A 24,993-nucleotide genomic window follows, 5' to 3' on the forward strand; every position below is an offset into this window, starting at 1 on the left:
CATCAGGAGAACACTGAACAACCATGGTATCCATGGCAGAGTCGCAAGAAGAAAGCCACTGCTCTCCAAAAAGAACATTGCTGCCCATCTGCAGTTTGCTAAAGATCATGTGGACAAGCCAGAGGAATACAGGAGAAATGTTTTGTGGATGGATGAGACCAAAATATAACTTTTTGGTTTAAATGAGCAGCGTTTTGTTTGGAGAAAGAAAAACACTGCATTCCAGCATAAGAACCTTATCCCATCTGTGAAACATGGTGGTGGTAGTATCATGGTTTGGGTCTGTTTTGTTGCATCTGGGCCAGGATGGCGTGTCATCATTGATAGAACAATGAATTCTGAATTATACCAGCTGATTTTAAAGGAGAATGTCAGGACATATGTCCGAGAACTGAATGTCAAGAGAAAAAGGGTCATGCAGCAAGACAACGACCCCAAGCACACAAGTCATTCTACCAAAAATGGTTAAAGGGGTCCTATTATGCTTTTTCACTTTTTCAACTTTAGTTAGTCTGTAATGTTGCTGTTTGAGCATAAAAAAGATCTTCAAAGTTACAAAGTTCAAAGTCCACTTCAAAAGGAGATATTTTATTTAACAGAAATCACTTTTCAAAAACTACAACGAACGACTCGTTTGGACTACAACGCACATTTTCCGGGATTTGTGATATCACAAAGATCGACGAATGGGACGAGACCTGGTTGAGCTACACTAGAGAAGGCAACGAGTGTTATCACTATGTCGGAGACACGCTAGCTTTCCCAAGGCAGACGAATTTAGAGTGGTACTGGTTACAATCATCCGGGTTTAAATCACGCTCAAATTGATTTGATTTTGACGCAATATTTACACTGAAGCTCGCAGGCGGCTATGGTAAGGGGCATGACATTTCCAGACCAGGCGCCGAGTGCTGCCAATCACAACACACACTGGCCCAGCTAACCAATCACAGCACATTTCGTATTTCAGAAGGCGGGCCTTCATTTGATACAGGAACTTTTCGAGCTGTTCATGCCAGACTGGGGAGAGATGTGTTGTTGTAATGTAAAATATGTGAAAAATAATGTGTTTTTCGAACAACCTAGTATGAGAGCCTGTTCTAGTACACCCCCAAAACAAAATCAAGACTTTGTAAAAGAGCATAATAGGACCCCTTTAAAGAAGAACAAAGTTAATGTTTTGGAATGGTCAAGCCAAAGTCCAGACCTGAATCCAATTAAAATTTTGTGGAAGGATCTGAAGCAAGTTCATAGGAGGAAACCCACCATCACAGAGTTGAAGTGTTTCTGTACTAAGGAATGGGCTAAAATTCCAACAAGCCGTTGTGCAGGACTGATCAACAGTTACAAGAAAGGTTAAGCTGCAGTTATTGCTGCAATAGGGTTTCAGACCAGATACTGAAAGCAAAGATTCACATACTTTTGTGAATCCACTCACAAATATTTAACACTGGATTTTATTTTCTTTATTTTTACATCATGACTTTGGTCAAGAAAAATGATTTCAAATGTTGTCTCAGGCTATGATTTTATATCTAAGGGGAATTCAGGTAAACTTTTAGTCCCTCAGATGAATTTACCTGAATTCACCCTAGGTATATTTATTTACCTTAAATAACTTTCATTTTTCATGTGTGTGTGTAGACCTGGTGCGGCGGCATGCAGGTGTATTGGGTCTGAGTGCCTGCATCCTGTCCAGTCCGTATGATGTGCCCACCTGGATGCCCCAGATCCTCATGGACCTGAGTGCCCACCTCAATGACACACAGCCTATAGAGGTACAGCTCTCGCTCTCCTTTACTGCTGTGTGTTAGCTGTGGAGAGAAGTGGGGGTTGATTGGGAATGATCAGCTGATTGCAGTCTGCAGGGGGGCCAGGGATTGACTGAGCAAAAATAAAATGTTTAAGCATTTCTGGAAGTTGAACATAAGTTAACTCATGCAACTGAATTTTGAAGAAATGGTATGGACGGCAGAGGTAGACCAGCAGCTGCAATACTGAGAATTATAGCTAAACCCAGAGCCAGTTGCTTTAAATGAGTGACTCACAAGATCTTTTATATAAATAAATAAATATATATATATATATATATATATTTTTTTTTTCTGTGTCTCTAGATGACTGTGAAGAAAACCCTGTCGGATTTCCGTCGCACTCATCATGATAACTGGCAGGAACACAAGCAGAAGTTCACCGATGACCAGCTGCTGGTGCTCACAGATCTGCTGGTCTCCCCCTGTTACTACGCTTAGGTCTATTATAAACACACACACAGGTTCTTTTCCAAAACCTAGTAAACTGCTTTGCTTTCTGCTGCCTAGATAGACTGTGCCTTTTAAAGCAGCATCCTAATTTGAAATGAAACTGCACAAATGACCGATCTGGAACGATCTACACACTGTAGCCAGCAACTCCAGCCAGTACATCATACAAATAGTGAATGTAATACTACAGTAAAACGGTATATTTTTATTTAACATCTTTTATATACTTTTTTTGTAATTATTAAATAATTTTCTGGGTCATTTCATTTTCTGGAATTTTGATGCCATATGATAAATGATAAAATGCCACCTATAGCATCTAACTAGATTTTGGAACATACTGTTCACATACATGCGTGCTCAGACGTGTTTTATCCTCAGACTCTTCTTATGATCATTTCTTTTCTGTTTTTCAGAATGATGTCACTGTCTGGTGAAGGGGAAAGCAAAGCTAAATGAAACCTGAATTTTTGTTTGCTCTGAATGTCTGGGATTGTTTTAGAGGAAAATTAAAACGATTTATGTAGCAATAGATGCAATCATCTAGTTATAAGATAACTGGAATCTTTTACTAAACTCTTTTTTTATTATTATTTTTGAGTACACTTAATATTTAAGGGGAACTTTATTGCAGGTATCGCTGACCTGCATCTATAATGTTCTTGTACAGATTTAAATTTTTGCTTGTGTGAGTGCAGTATGGATTGTTATAGCCCAATATCAAGCAGTTTTCTGCACTGCTTTGCATTGCATATTTATTGTAATAATAGCATTTTACAATTTTAGCAGTAATCCGTTTAAAATGTGTACACGTAATATTGGTAAATGTTACATATGTGTATGAGGTAAAAGTACCAATTTCTTTTTGAAGTAGCACTGTACATTTCCCCATGCCTCATAAAGACAGTGTGAATTTTGAACAGTTATGTAAGCCTACATAAATTAAAGAGTGTAAGACTATATGCTTTGGCGATGCTGTTCTCCAATTGTCATGCCAATACAGCTGAACTAAACTGATAATTGAATATAATCACAATGGCAGTAGCATTACAAAATAGTAGTCCTTTTTAAACCATGAGATTTTAAACTCCTGCACTTCATGCATCTTTTTCTCTATTCATATTTTTGCAGTCAGTAAATGATGTTTATTATTTATTTATTCAGTCGAACTTTTAGTCTGTCTTTTCAGTTGACCTTTGCATTTAGTTTAGTGTTTGCAGTTTTTGCTTCAAGCCAGGTGTTCTCATATCCCGATATCAGAAGCTTTTTAAAGGTAGTGTCAGCAAAAGCGGAGACAGTGTCATTGAGACCTGCCGTCAGTGTTGCCAATTTAGCTACTTTGTAGCTAGATTTAGCGACTTCCCCGCCCCTTTTGAGACTTTTTTCAAAAGTTTAAGGACAAATATAGCAACTTCTTGGACAAACCTTATCCAAGTTCTCATCTTGCCCAAAGATCTACGTTCATCTTTATATAGATCAGTGAATTTGCCATTATGATGTCATCTAGTGACATTTAGCTACCAGTTTTAGCTACCTTCAATTGAAAGCAGTTGGCAACACTGAGTGTTCTAGTCATTTTTAATGTTTCTAGAGTGAGCCATGTTTGAATAAAGGCTTTTTAACATTTTGGAACTGGAAGAAGTGCCTTGGATCCGTAGTTTCTGTAGATATATTTCTATTTTGCTTTAATTTATTTATTTTATTTTTTCAGTTTGATTAATTTTAGTATTTCAATTTAAATTTGTTTTATTTCAGTTAGTTGCCATGGCAGCATTTCTCATGTTCATTTAAGTGTTTCATCTAATAATTCTATTTTGTTTTAGCTTATTTTAACTTAATTTCAATTAATGAAAATGATTTGTAATAATTTTATTTTAGTATTTTACTAAATTAGATTAGTATTTTAGTAATCTTACTACTTCACCTTATTTCAGTTGCCATGGCAACATTTCTAATTAAAATTTTTTTTTTATCAAATAGTTATATTTTATTTCCACTTTATTTCAGTGCGCAGAGGAAGTACAGGTGATGCTCATCACATTAATTTAATTTAATTTTAATTTATACATGAACTATCAGCATCACCCACTAACCACAAACAAACCACACTGACCGTCTTCATTTTCAACACGTCATCTGTTGTTTTAGCAGGTCAATCCTTGAACAGTGAGCTTGAGATTTCCTTCATAATAAATGCGGTTTAACTCCTATAATCCTCAAGCTATTGCATAAGAGATGATATGGAGTAAGTGTGGAGGTGGAGGCCGCTGACACAGAGAGGTAAGCAGCTGCTTGTACACTTCCTTTAGTGAATTAAATGATTTGTTGGGCTCGCTCTTCATTATCTTACATGTAGGAGCTTCATGTTGTTGTTATCTAATGCAGTGACATTCAGGCAGTTTAAAACCGTTTCTGTAGACGCACTTCTCCGAGTCAAAGGTCATCGGTAGAGTATAACCCTTATTTATCATTACATGATTTAAAACAAGCTTTTAGTGTTCATGAGAAATGATGTAAGATAAGTGAGAAATCTCATTAATCAAAGCATGACTGAAAGTGGATAATCTATCCTATATCTTAAGTATGTTTTGACTATGCAAAAGGTATAATGTGTGGTCAGTGCTATTTTATTTTAAATTACATACAGTACTAGGCGAGCGACGCGCCCGGATACAACGAACAAATCGTGGGATACCGATTCCCCGTGTCGCGGAGAAGGCAGGAATATAGACTTTTCGGAGAGCTAACGCACACCTTTAAGACTTCCCGAGACATGCATTTCGGATACCAGTAAGCGCCTTCGTTGCTTTGCCCCACTCCAAATTGGCTGTCTGTCCGAGATCATTCCTATCACCCAGGCCCCCCACCCCGAACACACTCTCGGTTCCTGGGGTGTGGAGACAGGGGCCGGGGAAGTGGAAAACAATCGCACTTTATCTGGAACATCAGGCTCCGTAGCGCGGTACAGGGCTGTCAAGGTGAGTTACATCGCTGCTTCTCTGAGTATATTAACTGCGCAAACTTCTGTTCATCGCCTCAGTTTGTCTGATATCTATCCCTTGTGTCACTCAGGTTTCGTCACGTTAGTGGGTCGTCTAGCCAAAGAAAGCAAAGCCCTTTGTGGCACATCCGAGACCCAGGCGCAGGTTTATGTAACGTTTACGCAGCGCGCAAGGATGTCTTGGGAGCGCACCCAATAATGTTTGAAGCAAAGCTAACATTTGCCGAACTAGCTGGGAGGCAAGGAGGGAAAAATGAGGGGGTGGGGGGGTCTGCCGAGAAAAGGAAGGGGGAGAAGAAGAGGAAGAGAGACACGCATAGCTTTTAGTGGAAGTCAGGCAGATTGTGCGCCAGAACGCAGGCGTGATTTCTTACTGGATACAATTATCAAAGACATTATCAAAGATACTTCACTTGATACATCGTGTCAGTTTTAGTGGTCTCAGACTGCATACGTTGTGAAAATATAAGTGATGTCTGACTGGATGAAAAAAAAAATCCCAAACTGAGTACTTTGTAGCAGTCTGATTTCTGACTTGATTAATAGTTGCGACGTGAATGGTTCTGGATTTTTGAATGGTTCTAGGCTGAATGCATAGTAAAGATAATAATGCTTCGTGACTAGATATTGTGCTAATATTAAAAATGTATAACTGGATACAATACAGGATAAATTATTACGGACTCAGTAAATTGTAACAATATTGGATGGTTCTAGACTGAATATTGAACCAATATTTATTTTTGACTTGATATATTTTAGCAATATCAAACATTTCTGGACACCTAGCAATATCATTGTTCACAGACTGTGTAGCAATATAAATGATTTCTGGCTGGGTAAATTGTTACTATTAATGGTTCCAGACCGGATAAATTGTGGCTATGTGAATGTTTTCTGACAGGATACATTGTTTTGATATATCCTAATAATATTAATCAGATTGGATACATTGTAGCAATTTCTAAGTGGATATATTGTAGCATTTACATTGTACATGTACATTGTTGTAGTATTACTTTTTTTAACTGGATATATTCTAAAAAATATAATGGTCTCGGACTAGATATATTGTAGCAATGGCAATAATTTCTTATTAGTAAAAATATGAATGTTTTCTGACCGGATAAATTGCAACTATTAATGGTTCCAGGCTGGTAAATTGCAGCTATGTCAATGCTAGCTAACTGGATGGATTGTAATGTTAGGAGTGTGCAACTGGCTGTTTACATAGTAACAATATAAATGATTTCAGACTGGATAAATTGTAACTATTAATGGTTCCAGACTAGATACACTGTAGATATGCATATCCTTTCTGTCTGGATACATTGTAGCAATATTAATCATCCCAGACTGGATACATTCTAAACACTGTAACAATAACGGATGGGAAGACAATGGGAGTCCAGTGCGTTCGCGTCACGCGCTGTGGGCGCTGAAAGTGAACATATTGATCGGCGCTTTGTCGCTACATGTTTTTAAAGGCTGGCCTGTGTGTGTGTGTGTGTGTGTGTGTGTGTGAAGGGGAGGGGGGACGCGGGACGCGAGGGAGGTGGTAGATAGGGAGCTTTTTGTGGACACAAACACAGGAATTATGTCGCTCAGACGTCCAGTCAAGTGCGCTATCCATTGTTTGCACTTAGGTGAAAGTTGCCGTGCTAATTCGCCAGCTTTCTGCTTTATAAATCGGAGTTTTGCTTCCACTCGGTCGTAGTTTGCCCGCCACTGTAGTGCTAGCAGTGTTGCCAATTTAGCTACTTTGTAGCTAGATTTAGCGACTTCCCCGCCCCTTTTGAGACTTTTTTCAAAAGTTTAAGGACAAATATAGCAACTTCTTGGACAAACCTTATCCAAGTTCTCATCTTGCCCAAAGATCTACGTTCATCTTTATATAGATCAGTGAATTTGCCATTGTGATGTCATCTAGTGACATTTAACTACCAGTTTTAGCTACTTTAAATTGAAAGCAGTTGGCAACACTGCCTGCCGTTAGCAAGCGTTGCTGAACCTGTCAGTAGCAGCAGTTGTAGACTGTACATTAATGCAGTGATTTGTTGGCAAGCTTGCATTTTAAGTATAATTAACGCTGTCAAAATCATGTCATAAGCCAATGTGTGGTTTAACTTTGGTTGGTAGGCTAAGCTATAACACAAAGTAATGCTATGCTAATGCTTGACTAATTGATTACTTTTGTTAGTTTTTCTTGATATTCCTTTTACAAATATTTGACAAAAGACAAGTAATGATTGTAATAAAGTGTGACAAAATATGCAGGTAAAGTCTTTTTTTGTGTGTGCCTCTCCCATGTTGCTGCTGACAAAGAACAATTTGTTTGATATATTATTCAAATGCGTAATGTATATAATATTATTTAAATTTGTGTGTGCCTTGGTATGTATGTACCTGTGTAATCAAAAAATATGATTAATAAAATGGAATCGGCAGAATTGCTCATCTCTGCTCTTATTTAAATGAACAAAATTACTATAATTAATATTAAAAATATTATTTATTATTATTAAAATATGTGTGTATATATATATAACAAAATTAGACTCTTTGTGCTTCCTGCGTGAGCATCCTGTTCTCACGGGCACGCGCTTGCTGTCCATTCACGGGCTTCAATATGATTCCAGTGAGGCGCGCCCACTCTCCTGCGCATTATATTCACTCTGTTTTTCATTCTTATGCTGTGATACTCTTTCTCTAAATAGGATGTTTGTAACGTTCATGCACTTTGGAGATCTGTACAAATGTGGAAAACGCGGTGTTTTAAAAATGGCACACGTAGGGAATCCATGGTAAGAAAATCATAATTTTTCGGCAAGTGTAGAAAGAAAGCCGCAGGGTTATTATGGGCGACTGTGTGTATGGACTGAACGATGTATTAGATATTTATTGGACGTTTGTTTTAATGATGCATGTGATCTATTGTATGTGTTCTTTCAAAGATTGGGGCTGGATGCATTTCTGACACGATTTTATAGTCGGCACACATTCACCTGCAGTAATATAATTCTTAACAGAGGTGGTTAACGGATAAGAAAAGCCTTCAGATACTATGCAGATTGTTGCAGGCATGTACTCATCTTAATCGATAGATTTGTGGATGACGGGAACGCGCACGGATGAGATAAAGGTACAATAGTCATCGTGATGCTCTTGTTTTTAAAGAAATTCCAAATAATTTGTGCATCAAGTGATGATAAAGATATCACATAGATTAAAATGAATTAGGCCGTTGTCATAATTATTTGTTGTTCATTTATTGTTACATATTGTCTATTACTAATCAATATTTATTTATCTCTTGTGTCCTTGCAGCAATCCAGAGGGTCTACCATGAACCATGTGCACAATGGGAGTATTAGCTGGCTCTTGGGTGACCTAAAGGCAAGATAGGCAACACTCTGAGGCTGTGATCACTTTGCATCCCCATGTGTACCATGAACAGCACTGCCTGGCCTTTGGACCTGGCTGAGTTTGCGAAACCTCGGGGCTTCAACAGCTCCCAGAGCCAGTCTGCTTCTGTGAGTGGCTGGGCATTAATCCACACGGCTACCCTTGCCTCCTGTTCCCTCCTGTTGGTCCTCATCTTTTGTCTCGGTTCTTATGGAAACTTGGTGGTCTTCTTGTCCTTCTTCGACCCGGCGTTCCGCAAGTTCCGCACCAACTTCGACTTCATGATCCTCAACCTATCCTTCTGTGATCTGTTCATTTGCTGCGTCACTGCGCCCATGTTTGCACTGGTTCTCTTTCTGGATGCTGGAGACGCTAGTGGCGGCGTGTCCCAGGGCTTCTGCTTTGCCTTCCACCTCACCAGTTCGGGCTTCATCATTATGTCCCTCGAAACGGTGGCTGTGATTGCCCTGCATCGGCTCCGCATGGTCCTGGGTCAGCAGCCCAACCGTACAGCCTCGTTCCCCTGTACTCTGGTCCTCACTGCATTGTTATGGACCACCAGTTTCACACTGGCGGCGTTGGTCACCTTACGAGCATATCCCAGGAGCTCCGGACCTTGCCTGCCCCACTTTGGTCTTACCGGCAACAAGGCCAAGGTAGTATTGTACGTATACATTGCAGACTTTGCTTTCTGTGTAGGTGTGGTGTCCATCTCATACCTCATGATCGCTCAGGCGTTGAGGAAGAACGCTCAGGTTCGGAAGTGTCCCATCATCACGGTGGACGCGACATGTCCACCTACTTCTCATCCGCCGCTCATTGCCACTGGTTTCGAGGGCATGCAGTGTACAGTGCAGGTGCCCTCGCTGTACCGCAACCAGACCTACAACAAGCTCCAACATGTCCAGCCGCACTCCTTTACCAGGAGAACCAACCAGCCCCTCGTGCCTGGGGCTGCCACTGGAGCAACTTGCTGCCAGTTGGTCTCCACAGTTAACCTGGCGACAGCCAAGGATTCAAAGGCTGTGGTCACATGCATAGTCATCGTCATCTCTGTGTTGTTGTGCTGTCTACCGCTAGGTATATCTTTGGCGCAGGATATGGTGTCACCGGAGAGCAGTTTTGTCCACTACCAGTTCGAGCTCTGTGGATTTGCCCTCATCTTCCTGAAGTCTGGAATCAACCCGTTTGTGTACTCGCGCAACAGCGCAGGTCTGCGTCGCCGTGTGCTCTGCTGCCTCCAGTGGGTGGCCTTGGGCTTCCTGTGCTGCAAGCACAAGACACGCCTACACGCTATGGGCAAAGGAAGTCTGGAAGTCAACCGCAACAAGTCCTCGCACCACGAGACCAACTCGGCATACATGCTGTCGCCGAAGCCCCAGAGGAGGCTGGTGGACCAGGCTTGCGGACCCAGTCACTCCCGGGACAGCATGCCTAGTCCCTGTGCCACCACTGGACGCAAGCCCCGACCCCCGAGCACATCTACACCCATCAATACGCGCATAGAGCCCTACTACAGTATCTATAACAGCAGTCCGTCAGCAGGCCCGAGTTCCCCCAACAGCATGCAGCGGGTCAACTCTCAAAACACAGCCTTTGCCAAAAGCTACGTGGCTATGCATTACCACACCCACCAGGAGGCGCTGCAGGACTTTGACAGCACCTCAGCTCATCAGATTCCCATCCCATCAGTCTGAGCTGTAGAACGTCATGCTACCTACTCAGCATCCAAAGGGGAGCATTTATAGTGTTTGCTTGTGGTTTGCTAGTGGTGTTTTGCTCAAGAGACAATGTGCGTCATTGAGTATCCAATAAAAAGAAAATGGGACTAGCTAATTGTCGCTTTCCCCAAGTGTTATCACTATTTTCTGGACTGAAGGATGTTCTATTTTTACATTTACATGGCATTTTCATGTAATATTCTTCACACAGATTATGTATTTGTGAAACATCCTACATTTTATATATGAACTTATTAAATGTTTTGCAAGTGTATCCTGACATTTCATTTGAGACCAGATGTTTAATGTACTGCTGTAGTTTGCTTTGTCGATCATCTCTTTTAAGGTATTCACACGCCTTAAGCATTAATAAGCTAATTATGGATTTTTTTTTATGTAAGCGCATTGGTTCTCTGTGAACAAAACCTATAAACAAAAAGGGACGCTAGCACCACCTAGTGTAGGTAAATGGACCCTTCTGGCCAATTCGTAATGTTTAGCACAGGCATGTTTATTTCTCCATGAGAAATATTTTCTTTGTTATAATGAATAGCGCTGTCTGAATGATTGTCTAAAATATATTGGTTTAATTTTCATTGTAAATGAAAAAAAATCTTATTCAGAATTTTTGCTTTGTTTTCCAGTACAATGAGCTTGTTTTTCAAAAAATATCAGAATTCAGTGATTTTATGCTTAAATCAAGAAAAATATCTGCCAATGGGGTACAAAAAATAAACTTGTTTTCTGTTTGAATTGTTATAAAAGTATAAATTAAGTAATTTTGATATTTTTTCAGCAAACAAGACTTTCTTGAGTCATTTTGCAGATCAAATGTATCTTGATTTAAGAACATTTAAATATTTGTACTGGAAAACCAGTCAAAAATACTAAGAACATTTTTTTGCAGTGTATTCATTAAGGTGGTGTATGAATCTTCTGAAATGACTTGAAACATGGTACTCATTTTATTCAACTGAACATGTTCAGGCTGAGAAAGAACCAGCATTGCAGGCAATGCAAGGAAATAATCTTTGTCTTGATTTGTTCTTCGAGTTAAGAGGAGCCCTTCACCAAACACATTATCGGACAGTAGTGGAAGTGGTTACATTGAAGTGAGGGTAATCACAAATTGTGAACATAAATCAATGACCCATGATTTCCAAAAAAAAAACTGTTTAATTACACTCACTTTCCTTTGCATACAAGACAGTGTATTTTCCCTTGCAGTTTGCATTGCACAATTACTACTTCTATCACTTTTAAAAACAATATAACCGTCTCCATATGCACACTGATACTGGCAAGCACTGAACTACCAGAAGTTTGATCAAATAAATAAATGTATATTTAAAACAGCTGACCAACTTGTATAATCAATTGATTAACAGAACAAATTAATAATTTAATTAGATTTTTTAAGTGACTTTCCCACAGCCAACCATCTAAATGTGCCAAAGCATGAAAAAGCTGAACAAAAATATTCTTCAACAGGTTTGAGATTTGTAAATAAAACATTGAGAATTCAGCCCTAGCTGCATCTCCAGGTTTAAAAGTTTCATCAAATCTCCTCCGTGTTTAGTCTTCAAACAAGAGAAAGTGCTGTCAGTGAGGGACTTTCTCAAAGGGTGGAGGCCTGAGGTTCAGCAAGTCCATGTTATCGCCATGATCTATGGAACTAGACTTTATCAGACCTTTATCTCTCCCTCTGACAATCATCCTGCCTTCCTCTTCTGTATTGTTTGTTCTCCAAGCTAAAATCCATTCCTCCATCTAGGCTAGCTAGGGATTGAAAGAAGTCCATTTTCATCTGCAGTGTCCAAGATCTTGCATATTACAGGCGACTCAACCTGTGGCAGAATGATAACCAGGATAAAGGTTATCCACATGAAATGATCACACTGTAGCTTTTCGTAAGCCATAACATCAAAACACAATGTGCTCATCACTGGAACCATCTAAGGCTGTGCAATTATTAAAATTGAAATTGCATTCAAATCTCAAAGTCATTTTGTTTTCCACTCACCCCGAGAACATATTGACAGGTCTGAGGTTCCAGCATGTAAACTGTAACAGCATGAGGAGACTCTGATTCCTTACACCTGAGAGAACAGGTAAGTGTTAGTGGCAGCATTCAAGAAACCCAAAAACCTCATAGCATCAAGAAGTTTGAGTAACTCACTTGAGCTTGACTATAACCTGTCTCGGTTTCCCTGTTAGGTCACAAACATCTCCATGGCCATAAAAGTGAGATACGACCCTGATGAGGTAGACAACATACATGACATATTATTAAAATCTGACAGATATATAGAGATCAAAATTAGAGAACCTACAATTTCCTAAATTTCAAGGTCACTGTTTAGTCTTATTTGAGGTTATCGTAACAGGAGTAGAAGGGCAGTTTTTTGAAGCATATTTTATTAATTGTATTCTGAAGCACAGTATAAAACTTAAATGAGATATTTGAAAAAACAAAAAAACTCTGATCAAAATTAGAGAACACTTACATGTATCTCCAAGTTATTGGTGTTAATCTGGCACCTGGTGCTAATTTCCTTAATTATATGACAAACCCTATTTAACTGGCAGCATTCCTCCAATTTTCACTGAGATTGTAAGATGGCGGGCCGCTCTAAGGTGACTGAAACTCTGTGATAGGAGGTTGTCCAGATGAATCCCAAAGGGATGACTCATCCATTGCAAGAGAAGTTGGTCGTTCCAAATCTGATTTATCAAATATTGCGGCTTTACAATGACACTAATTCATGTCCCCCCAAAAAGGCAGGTCGTCCATGTAAGACAAAAGCACAAGAGGACAGGATAATGCAGAGACTCTCAATGGGGAATCGGTTCAACACTGCAGCTGGAATTGCTTGCCAGTTCAGTGCTGAACAGGGTAAGGATCTGTCTTGGCACTTTTAAGAGAAGTCATCTAAAAGCACACTGTGCAGTGACCAAGCCTCTCATCAGCAGAAAGAATCAAAAGGCTCAGCTCACCTTTGCTGAGGAGCATGTTGTGTGGAGAGAGGAGAACTGGTCCAAAGTTCACTTTAGTGATGAGAGCAAGTTTAATTTATTTGGGTCTGATGGGAAACCTTTTGTTTGGCATCAAACTGGGGAAAGACTGAAGCACAAGTGTGTAAAGAAGTCAGTGAAAAGTGGAGGAGGAGGTGTCATGGTTTGGGGTATGTTTTCTGCAGCAGGAGTTCAGCCTCCTATACAGTTACATGGCAGAGTGAATGCAAATGTTTATCAGAACCTCCTTCAGCAACATGCGGTACCTTCCCCTGCAAGCATCTCCCAATCAGCCTGCAATTTTCATGCAAGACAATGCCCCAGTCACACTGCAAAACAGGTAAAGCAGTTTCTTGAAGTCAAGAACACTGAAATAATGAAATGGCCGGCCCAGAGACATGATCTAAACCCGATTGAAAATCTTTGGAAAAACCTTGGCTAAGAAACCACTATGGTGTTTGTTTGTGTTTGGTAACACTACAGTTACCAAACTATGGAAGAGAGTGGAAGAAGAGTTGGCCGAGATCACACCAGCGCATGAGAAAGTAGTGATGTCCTGCGGCCACTGATGTGCTGAAGTCATTTAAAGCAAGGGCCTCTACACTTCCTACTAATTTCTGAAAGCTGTAACCCACTAAAATTTTAGTTGTAATCTTCTTTCGTGCTACAGTGGTTACTGTTCTCCAATTCTGTTGTGTTTTCCACAAAATAAAGGTTTTTGTTGAAATGCCTTAGTTATTTTGTCAAACATGTCAGTGGAACAGTGGTATACTTAAAGCTAATATCCCCTCAAATTGAGTGATTTTGAATTTTTCAGAAAAATTACGTTTTTATAGATTTTATCATTTTGATCTCCACTGTATGTATGTGTATATATATATATATATATACACACACACACACATACAACCATTTAGAGTCTGTTAGATTTTTCTCCAAACTTTTGAGTAGTATATATATATCAAATTTGTTTTATTTATATTATCCAGTTTTTCTTTTTAAAGCACCTTGTATATGAGGGAAATATAATCATACTTGACTTTCTGCGCTCCATCGTCTTTCAAATGATAAGACCGTGCCACATTTGTCTTGGCCCAGTTAATATGATCCTCAGTGTTCCAGCTGCCCACCACCACAATGTTCTTCCCTTGTTCTTTGTCCTTCAACCGAATGCACAAAATGCAATTTAGCATCTCTCATAATCCAGACCTTTACACTATACTGGGAATTGTTATATAAGAATTCAGCGACTTCACAATCTTACCTCATGATACTGGTGGACGTGCTTTCCATAACAGAATTCATACTTCCACCATCCAACACCCTAGACAGAAACAAATATGTTAAATTGGGAATATGTCCAACTTAAAGATCCACAGATATAGAAAATAAACCCATCCATCCATCCTCACCCCATGCAGACAGTAGGAGCCACTCAGAAACTCTTTGATCAGCTGTTCATCAGTCAGACGAGAGATGTGGGTGGTGCCAACGGTGACCTGGGCTTGCCCGCCCACTGTCAGGGGCTTATGGGTAGAGGTATACGCCTCTTCCTTCACTGGAGGTGTGTCCTCCTTAGCAAGGGAGACAGAGGGATTACATTTTAAAAAATATTTTTACAACAAATTACATTAAAGTTTTTATATACTTTTCAGAACTATTTTTTGTTCATTTTGCAAATATAATTTGTTATTGTCCTTTAATAGAAAGCAACTTTAAAGGAACACTCCACTATTTTTGAAAATAGGCTCATTTTCCAACTCCCCTAGAGTTAAACAGTTGAGTTTTACCATTTTCGAATCCATTCAGCCGATCTACCAATTTTGAATCCATTCAGCCGATCTCCGGGTCTGGCGGTAGCACTTTTAGCTGTAGCTTAGCATAGATCATTGAATCTGATTAGACCGTTAGCATCTCGCTCAAAAAAGACCAAAGAGTTTCTATATTTTTCCTATTTAAAACGTGACTCTTCTGTAGTTACATCGTGTACTAAGACCGACGGAAAATGAAAAGCTGCGATTTTCTAGGCCGATATGGCTAGGAACTATACTCTCATTCCGGGTGCAGCAGGCGCAATGATATTACGCAGCGCCTGAAAATAGTCCCAGCTAGGTAACTTCCAATGGAAAGCGCACGCTCCCTGTGCAAGCAAGTGGTCACGTTGGTTATGTTGGCGGAAAAATGAGCCTATTTTCAAAAATAGTGGAGTGTTCCTTTAAGAGTCCTTTCGAAAATATTTATAGCAGGAGTCATTCATTATTGCTCACTTATCCCGCAGTTAGGTTAGTGTTAATGCAGAAGATAAAGGGCAGATGCATATTTACCCTGGATCCTCTCTGATCTCTTTCTCTGCTTGAGCTGAACGCTGGTTTGAGCAACTCTTCCTGCTCACGATCCAGCTGGGACAGACTCTGAGGTCTGAGAGGGGAGCCACCCAGAGCCTGGCAAAAGATGTCATTCACCGGGGAGGACTTGAACCTGAGGAAAAATGGGCTGGATTATGTCACAAAGGACTAAAAATTTATTATATTTTATTATTTATTTTTTATTAAAGCACAATGTATGTGAGGGATAGGTGTTTCTATTTCTTGACATACATATTCACAAGAAAAAAATAGTGAACAGAAATCAATAACTAATCTTTATCCACTTATTTAGTATGATAAACTATGGAAACTGAATGTGTTTGTGTATGTACCTGTATTTCGGGTGAGGACAGAGGAGGGGTGTGAGCACCACTACCTCATACTGACAGGTGGTGACCTCAGCGATTGTGAGGATCTCATGTTTTGCCTCCGGGTGGCAGACGTACAGCACTGTGGTAAAGCGAGGTTCATTCTGTCTCAGAGAGCATTCAGTCCCTTGTCCCATCTCTACGGGATAGTATGGTGTCAGCTGACCCTCTATATTTTTTGTTGGTGAATGGCCTTTCCACATGGTTTGTGAATCACTGAATAAATTATGTATTTTCATGTCATAGCAGGTCTTTTGATGCTGGTGGAGAGCCTCTCTTAATGTCACTAGAAATGAAAGCAAAGCTGAGAGCTTCGAATGGAAAGTGGACCTCAATCATTTTTCAATCAGTGGAGGGCAGAACCTGCTCCTTTGTATTATAATTTGATGATCTTGATGGTTGAATCGTTATTTCAGAAACATTTGCCTAGATAGATTAACTGTATGGTATCAAATAAATGTCCAAATTGATGGTTCAAAATTTCTGATCATTTACATTAAAATGTATTATTGTCTCAGGTTTTTGTCAATGGAATGAAAGTCAATAGTGTCCAAAACAACATTGGACCCCACTGACTTTTACTGTGTGGACAAAAGAAGAGACTTTTTACATCATATTTTGATATCTTCTTTTGTGTTCTACAGACGACAGAAAGTCATACAGGTTCAGAACGACATGAGGGTGAGAAAATTATGCCAAAATTTTATTTTTTTTATTTTTTATTTTTGGGTGAACTATCCCTTTAAGAACAGTCATTTATTCAAAAGACAAAAATGTTGCTGGATCCTGACAAATATGATGTATTTCTCAGGGTTGCAACTCTGTACTAATATTTAAGTCATCATTGGGCCTGAATACAAATTCTGACAGCTGTCATGTGAGGCTTTTTGTTAGGAACAAAGAAAAGCATGTCAATTCTTTCTCTAATGCAAACAAAACAAAAGCAAAATGTATATCTACTAATATCCTATCAAACGTTTCTCTCTCATAGAAAAACTGAGCTTTTTTCAACAGTTTTCTTTTGTCACTGAAATAAAGCCCAGCCAAGCTCTTCTCATCCAGTAGAGGGGGCAATCATTCTGATAATTGGGTGTGTACACCCCACGTTTAAGGTGATGTCCTACAGTTGTCAGCGTGCTTGGCAATTACGTTCATCTGCCGGTCGAAGTGAACAGTGTGAAGCAGCCTGTGTAAAGACACCGAAGCAGCGTTGGCTTTGAACAGAGGAAATTACATAATGACCCTCTGAAGTCCCTGCCCACGTTCCAGTGCTCTTCGCGCAGTGTCTTTTTGCCGGGGTGTGGTCATATATTCCGTACACTAAACGCTGGAATCTCTCTCAGCCTGTCCTGCCCAACTTAAAACATCCTCCAGATTCATATCTCTGTTGCGCTCTCTAATCAGCTCCATATGATGAGACGGATGCTCTACTACTACTACTACTACTACTACTACTACTACTACTACTACTACTACTACTACTACTACTACTACTACTACTACTACTACTACTACTACTACTACTACTACTACTACTACTACTACTACTACTACTACTACTACTACTACTATTAACCGCGCAAGGGAAAAAGGTATTTTTGTCTTCTAAAGTGCCGTTCTTTTCTTTGTATGCGATCTAACATGTGCACGAGTTTTGCTCGTTGTTTTCAATGGCTGTCCGTTCACTCTTGATGCTTATGATACCAAGGCAAACAAAACGAAACATTTAAGTGAAACACAAATAGCCAGAAGAGACAGATTTATCTGCTACTGTAGCAAATATACTGTGAACTAACCGAATCTGTACTTAAAAAGAATAAAGTGACATTTTTGTTGGCGAATTGACAGCCGTAAGTTACCTGCCGGTGAGTGTGAAGGTTAAATCAGGCTGAACTGATAGTCCAAACAAGGCGCACCCTGTAGTGTTAAACTAGTACAAATTAGTCGTTTTTCTCCATGTTTATGAATGTGTTTTTTTTTTTTTAAAGTGAACGAATAGTTTTTTTATTATTTCTACAGACTGTCTCATATTTTTAGTTCTCTCGCATTTGAAGCCTGTGACCGTTCTGGATAATTCGTGGCCTGACTATAAGATACATTTATTTTATATAATATTGTCTTATATAAGGTTATTATTATCAAATGTTCGTGCTGCTTTGTGAATGCTTATGTTTCGATCAGCTTAGTGTTTTTAACGAATTCAGTAATTGATTCAATGACTCACTTGTTGCCAGGTTCTTGCTCAAGAGAACTTGCGGAAAGAGTCAAATCAGTGGACGACTCTGTTAAGTGAACCGATGCAAAAGATTTGAGTAACTGAAATGAATCAAAATCCCCTCGACTACTGCAAATAGATTTTACATTTTATCAACCTAGAATCTGGTCTGGTTCATTTCTACACGTATAACTGCAAGTATTTGTTTTACACTATTTGATTTAAAACAAAGTTCACACTTTTTTTCTGTGACCACTAGCAGAGAGTGTGCAGACAACATTGCACCCTCAAATGGAATGTGCTTATGCCAAAACACACAGTAGACACACAGCCACACAAGTAACACTGTGACATTTCTGTTTCAGCCTTTGCCCTGTGTCCTGAGAGACTTTCACATGTAAGAGCTGACAGTGATGATAGGGACAGGTCTCATCTTGCTCTGTGCTAGCTAATGGTCTTCTCAGTTCTCTCACAAACACTGCTTCTAAATGAACTATTTACTCTTGAAAATGACGCTTCCCACACATTTACAAACCATTTTCACAACATTCAAGTGGGTTGGTGTGGTAAAGAGGAATGAAAAAAAACCTGAACTTTATTCCTCTTTGTTGCAACCATGCTATTTGAATATTGGCTCAGGTAGATTTTCATATTTCAAACACAGTTTTTTACATGTGCAACATATCTTGGGAGGTGCTTTCCATCTTTATTCATAACAGTCTTCTGGTTAATATGAAAGTTATTTATATTTTTCTTTTTCTCTCTCTCTCTCTCTCTGCAGAGGATTTAGTGGAGACAGGAGACGTCAAGACTACATGATAAGGATGGGAATCCTTCAAGTACTGAAAACCCAGCTGCTGTGTCATCTCATTATCTGTTATGTGTTCCTAGTCAGTGGGTTTATTATCAACCTGCTCCAGCTTTGTACTCTACCACTGTGGTATATTAACAAGCAACTCGCACGCAGGATCAACTGCAGATTGGGTTATTCCGTTTCTAGTCGTAAGTCCTGCAAGCTCTCACATGTGGCCTCACATTTTCCAAAGAAAGATACTGTCATAACCAGCCATGATGCAACATGCTTCCAGTGCTTACTTTGTCTGCACTGACAAAGAAGTACAGCATGAAGTGACAAAATCGCATAAAAATAGTAACAAAGTAAAAAGTGGTCAATAATATTTGTCACAGTCATGGAGATCATGATTATCATGTCTCACCTGTTGCTTTGTACCATGATTGTATTGTAGGATGCACAAAACTTACAACCATTATTTCCTGTTTGACAACCTCGGTGTTGCACTGAGGGTAACAGAACAGAAAGTTGATATTTTTGAATTTTGCAAATTGCTCTATTTACATACAAAGTTGATGAACTTGTTGGACTACTTCACATTCATGAATATGTAAATGCATCCTGCATTATATACATCATAATTCAGTATGTATTTTTTGTTGTTTTGTTCAGAATTGGTGGCATTGTTGGAGTGGTGGTCCGGGACAGAATGCACACTTTACACAGATCCAGAAAGCTATCCTTTCTATGGCAAAGAAAACGCCATTGTTGTCCTCAATCATAACTTTGAGATAGATTTTATGACCGGCTGGACCTTCTGTGAGAGATTTGGTGTTTTAGGGGTAAGACAAAAATACAGTTTCATACAAAAACTCAACTTTCCCGCACCTTAACAAGTGTGTGATTCTAAATTATTTTTAAAGACTCAATACAGTCATGATGCAGATTGCAATTGTTTTCATCATATTTTGCTTTCAGAGCTCAAAGGTGTTGGCAAAAAAGGAACTTTCCTTTGTTCCTGTGATTGGCTGGATGTGGTACTTCCTGGAAATTGTCTTCTGCAAAAGGAAATGGGAAGAGGATCGCAAGACAGTAGTGCAAAGCCTGCACAACCTTCGTGATTACCCAGAAAACTTTTGGGTATATTTGTGAAATCTCATTGCACATTGTACTCTGGTGATTTTACTTGATTTCAGATGTCTTTTCTTTTATCTTAGATGCACAATTACTTAAAAGAATAGTTAACCTGTTCACCCAAAAAAAAAAAAATCATCATTTACCTACCCTCATGTTCCACAGCCCAAATGCTGTTATATTTTCTGTGGAACATAATAGGAGAATTTCTGAAAAATATTCAGGCAGCTCTTTCCATGTCATGACAGTTTGTCATTGTTCCAAATAGCACCATGAATGTAGTCCATGTGACAATTAATAAGTCAATTTTTGGGTAAACTGTTCCCTTAACAAATACACTATATCCCGTATTGTATTAAGCTTTTCTGTCCCCTTGTGTGGTTGATGTTAATTTTTATGATGTGTCTGTAGTTCCTGTTGCACTGTGAGGGCACACGTTTCACAGAAAAGAAGCACAAGATTAGTATGGAGGTGGCAGAGAAGAAAGGTCTGCCCAAACTCAAGTACCACCTTCTCCCTCGGACCAAGGGCTTTTGTGTCACGGTCCAGAACCTCAGGGGAACGGGTGAGAGCTTCTTGGCCTTTAAAGGGACAGTTCACCTTCAGTTGCTGGTCCCCATTGACTTGCATAGTGTTTTTTTCCCCATACAATGGAAGTCAATGGGGACCAGCAACTGAAGGTGAACTGTCCCTTTAAGTAATGATGAACCCATAGTGACAATGCTTTCATTGATCTTCCAGTGAGTTAATGCAAATCATTCTGTTGATGTCTTTCAAATTGAATACTTTAAGTGAAAGATTATGTATTTTTGGCCAATGTAGCCTCTAAGAATTTGGCTCGCTGACTTGGTTTGTGTCTCCTCTGTAGTTACTGCTGTGTACGATTCTACACTTAATTTCCGAAACAACGAAATGCCAACTTTACTAGGAGTACTCAACGGGAAAAAATACCATGCTGATTTATATGTGAGGTAGGAATGAAAGAAAAATCTTCTTCACATTGCCCTTTGGCAATATTTAACAGCCTGTTGTATATTAAATGATCTGTGATAATATCTCCTGCTATAACAAAGTTCAACATGCAGTCTCCATAATCATTTAGAAATGTTTTAGTTTAATGGCTTCCTATATGAAAGCGTTGTCAGCAGCAAGATTAAGATAAACCTTCATGGATTTCCTTGTGTGTTTGTTAGGCGGATTCCTCTGGACACAATCCCAGAGGAGGAGTCTGAATGCGCGGCCTGGCTTTACAAACTCTATCAGGACAAAGTAAGTGCACTACCTGCATTAGGTGGAGGTGTTTTTGTGCTGGTCTGTCATTTTAGAATAGTATTATAGCATGTATTAATATTTTGAATTGGCTCTTTTTTTTTTTTTGTTACATGATCTGGTCAATTTATGACTTTTTTAGTATTTCTATTTAGCTTTATTTTTTATTTCAGTTTTAGTACTTAAAAATTAGAAAACTAGTTGGCAACAAACAGCTGTATTTTCAGTTAATGAAAACATTTTAATAGTTTAATTGTAGTTAACAAGAACAACACTGGTGCTGGTATTAGCATATCCATATTGGACAAACATGGGCATGAAGTAATTTTGTTGTGCCAACTCACACAGGATGAATTCCAAGAGCATTACAGACAGACAGGACGTTTTCCGGGTCCCATTACAAGCCCTCCGCGCCGACCTTGGGCCCTGCTGAACTGGCTCTTCTGGGTCTGTTTGCTGGTCTACCCTCTCTGCATGTTACTGCTCCAAATGCTGCTATCAGGATCCACCTTCTCTGTCGTCTGTACATTTGTCTTCTGTCTAGCAGGTACTTGGGATAAGGACAAGGGCATGGGGTGGTTATTTCTTATTGATTATAATATAAGCTGGTGTAACAAATAGCAAAATAATAAGATTGCAGCAGATGATTTTTAGTCAATCTTTTTTTTGTCATCAAGCAACAAAGGAATTATATACTGCTGCTATTTTCCCCCAATCTGTTTTTTCAAAAAATATATAAAGGAGGCCAGTTAGGTGCGATAGCTGTAAGTATATCAACCACTTCTATCTGGATTTACTGCATGCTGGTCAATTCATAAGCGCATGAATGAATGACACATTTTAATGCACTGAAAGTGCCCTTAAATACCATAGCATGTGAGAATAGGATTAAAGATTCATTTCAGAGGTAAAAGTTTAATCTAAACACTAAATGCACACAAAACAAACCTTGAACTACATGATTCAGATACACTATAAGACATCATGCATCTACTAGATGTTGTTTAAATAAATCTTTCATTTCAGGCTTTCATTTTCCCTTTACTTAGTACAGGGTTCCCACACCTGTTGACCAAGGAATTTCAATGACTTACGATTACTGTGAAAAACTATTTTTAAAAATGAATTTATGGAGTAATTTCTAGTAGAAGATAGCCAAGCATAGCTATATCTATATTCTCCCATTCACAAATTTCCATGACTTTTCCAAGCTTCAAAAGTTTAAAATTCTGATATTTCTAGGTTTTCCATGTCCGTGGGAACCCTGTTTGTATTATGATCTAATGCAGTGGTTCTCAGCCTTTTTGACTCTTTAACACTCCCATTGTCCAGCACAATATATAGGCCACTTTCAGTATTTCTGCTGTAATTATGACAGACCTTGTTTACATACTGTATGATTTAGAAGTTTCAGGATCTGTATGTATGTTCTTAAAAACAATAGTTATTGAGGGGGGAAAATAAATTTTATAATTTAAAGGGGTCCTATTATGCTCTTTTACAAAGTCTTGATTTTGTTTTGGGGGTGTACTAGAACATGCTCTCATGCTTGGTGGTTCGAAAAACGTTTTTCATTATTTTTCACATAATTTACATTACAATACCTTTCTCCCCAGCCTGGCACAAACGGCTCGATTAGTTCCGGGTTTGATGAAGGTCCGCATCGTCTCGTCTGATGCACTCAACCAAGCGTTCTAACCACAACCTCGCCCCTCCCCACCCCACAACCATTCGGATTTCTGTAGGCGGGAATTATTTTTAATGATATTCTAATGGGCCGCTTTGTGATATCACAAAGCCCGGAAAACAAATGCTGTAGTCCAAACAAGCCGTTTGTTGTAGTTCTTGAAAAGGGATTTTTAAAAAACGAAATATCTCCCTTTGGAGTGGACTTTGAGATTTGTAACTTTCTAGATCTTTTTTATGCCCAAACATACACACTACACACTGACTAAAATTAAAAAAGTGAAAAAGCATAATAGGACCCCTTTAAGAGTTAACATTATATATGAGTTTATATCTTTGTGCTTTTAGAGTTTAAATAGATAATTTTATCTCTATTAATAATAATCATGCTTTTAATAATGAAATCTTCTGCACTCACCCGCCCAGTCAACTCCCCTTCATGAGAACCACTGATCTAATGAATGATAATATGAATCCGAGTGCTTGTAGCCCTAGTTTAGTTATTAAGCATGCTAATGTGACTGGCTGTTGCGCTGTAACTGACAAATTTTTGCTTTTATTTTTAGTGTCAGTTGGTATCCGCTGGATGATTGGACAGACCGAGATTGACAAGGGTTCGAACTACGGGAATAAAGATGCAAATAAACAATAACTGAGACTTCCACCAGGGCAACAAGATCATGCTACTTTACAGTCATGAGGGCATTTTCACAACGGGAACTGGCATTAGCCAAGTGCAGCCACCTTCGTAAGTGAAATTTGAGGAAGTCGCCACATGAAAGAGCTGTTTGAATCATTTAAAATGCTTCTCTGTTTTGATTTTCATGTTTTTTTTTAAAGAGACAAGTAGGCCATTTAAAAAAAACTGTCTGTTTATTAATATTATTTTTTAAATATTGCAAACACTGTTGGAGGAGCAGAGAACCAGCAGTTGATGCCTGTGTAAGAGCATGTTTGTCCACCCATCCGAGTGCAGCAGCAGAAAGGCGGAGTCAGACTGGCCTCTTCCCTCTCATTGGTTGATTATGCTCTTGTACACCCAGATGGTAAAGGCACGCCATTGGCCAGCACGAGGCTGAGCCAACGCAGCACAACTACTTATAGGCTTAAATATGACTTGTTAACAGTGGGCTCTGCAGCAAGGCAAACAAAAATACCATTTTAACAAAACAAAAAAAGAAAATTAAAACCTTCTCTACTGTGACTTTCAGCCCCAGGTTTGTATGCTTTCTTCAGTGAACACTCATTGAAATTGTACATACAGTCAGTCAATGTCAAACTCCCTCCATCTCCCATTCTCTGATGCTTTGTGCAGAGAACATCCCTTGAATTAATGTACTGTCTCCTAACATGTATTCCCTGTGACTCGATCACCGACAAAGTGGCTATTAAACTTCAGCTTTACAATATGCTTTGTACACAGAAAAACCCTAACCCTATTCTTACAGTATGTACATAACGCACTTGTCCAAACATTTCCATCCCATTTGCTCATGTTACTGTACATGTAAGACTTGCCCCGCTCTTAACATCTCGAGGGGCTCGTATCGAGCAGAGCGCGTCTGTTTTAACCTTCGTCCTCCCTCATGCCGTGCGAAGTAGTGCTAGCATTTATGTAAACATTAAAAGAATACACGTCTTTCCCCGTCACTCTTCATCTGTGCAGACCTGCAATTGAAAAGACACGAGATTGACGTGTTAGTGCCATTTCCATCAGCCTCATTTAAGCAGCCAATCAGGTGACAGCATGTGATGG

General features: G+C 39.2%; 5 protein-coding genes across 9 annotated transcripts in view; 3 read left to right on the forward strand and 2 right to left on the reverse strand.

Annotated features, from left to right (window-relative positions):
* Positions 1–3,364, forward strand: part of psme4a (proteasome activator subunit 4a) — a 34,752-nt gene extending 31,388 nt beyond the window's left edge. Inside the window, exons 46-48 of the mRNA XM_016552089.1 lie at positions 1,645–1,778; positions 2,118–2,252; positions 2,681–3,364. Of these exons, the coding sequence (XP_016407575.1) occupies positions 1,645–1,778; positions 2,118–2,252 (269 nt within the window). The 3' untranslated portion in view covers positions 2,681–3,364. The remainder of the gene's footprint in view (positions 1–1,644; positions 1,779–2,117; positions 2,253–2,680) is intronic.
* Positions 3,365–7,884: 4,520 nt separating this feature from the next.
* On the forward strand, positions 7,885–10,596 carry LOC107739897 (probable G-protein coupled receptor 75). The gene is made up of 2 exons (XM_016552143.1): positions 7,885–8,069; positions 8,593–10,596. Exon 2 carries the CDS (start codon positions 8,706–8,708, stop codon positions 10,365–10,367), a length of 1,662 nt encoding a protein of 553 aa, XP_016407629.1. The 5' UTR covers positions 7,885–8,069; positions 8,593–8,705; the 3' UTR covers positions 10,368–10,596.
* Positions 10,597–11,552: 956 nt separating this feature from the next.
* On the reverse strand, positions 11,553–16,343 carry LOC107739892 (endoplasmic reticulum lectin 1-like). The gene is made up of 8 exons (XM_016552137.1): positions 16,105–16,343; positions 15,731–15,884; positions 14,819–14,980; positions 14,671–14,730; positions 14,442–14,566; positions 12,571–12,648; positions 12,415–12,490; positions 11,553–12,238 (listed from the first exon to the last, which is right to left on the reverse strand). Exons 1-8 carry the CDS (start codon positions 16,341–16,343, stop codon positions 12,167–12,169), a joined length of 966 nt encoding a protein of 321 aa, XP_016407623.1. The 3' UTR covers positions 11,553–12,166.
* Positions 16,344–17,663: 1,320 nt separating this feature from the next.
* LOC107739871 (1-acyl-sn-glycerol-3-phosphate acyltransferase delta-like) lies at positions 17,664–24,665 on the forward strand. 2 transcript variants are annotated; one of them, XM_016552095.1, is made up of 9 exons: positions 17,664–17,732; positions 19,137–19,357; positions 19,821–19,990; positions 20,127–20,288; positions 20,694–20,847; positions 21,151–21,253; positions 21,476–21,551; positions 21,900–22,098; positions 23,804–24,665. In XM_016552095.1, the coding sequence occupies exons 2-9, from the start codon at positions 19,171–19,173 to the stop codon at positions 23,887–23,889; spliced, it is 1,137 nt and encodes a 378-aa protein (XP_016407581.1). In that variant the 5' UTR covers positions 17,664–17,732; positions 19,137–19,170; the 3' UTR covers positions 23,890–24,665. The 2 variants fall into 2 exon arrangements, with proteins under 2 accessions (XP_016407581.1, XP_016407582.1); XM_016552096.1 differs by lacking the exon at positions 17,664–17,732 and adding an exon at positions 18,733–18,752.
* The window catches only part of LOC107739870 (mitogen-activated protein kinase kinase kinase 4-like), a 36,621-nt gene continuing 35,758 nt past the window's right edge, over positions 24,131–24,993 (reverse strand). For all 4 annotated transcript variants that reach the window (XM_016552092.1, XM_016552093.1, XM_016552090.1 and 1 more), the window contains one exon: positions 24,131–24,905. In XM_016552092.1, the coding sequence (XP_016407578.1) occupies positions 24,885–24,905 (21 nt within the window). In that variant the 3' untranslated portion in view covers positions 24,131–24,884. The remainder of the gene's footprint in view (positions 24,906–24,993) is intronic.

Source organism: Sinocyclocheilus rhinocerous, unplaced genomic scaffold (genome assembly GCF_001515625.1).
Source record: "Sinocyclocheilus rhinocerous isolate Xijiao unplaced genomic scaffold, SAMN03320098_v1.1 scaffold1156, whole genome shotgun sequence".
NCBI lineage: Eukaryota > Metazoa > Chordata > Actinopteri > Cypriniformes > Cyprinidae > Sinocyclocheilus > Sinocyclocheilus rhinocerous.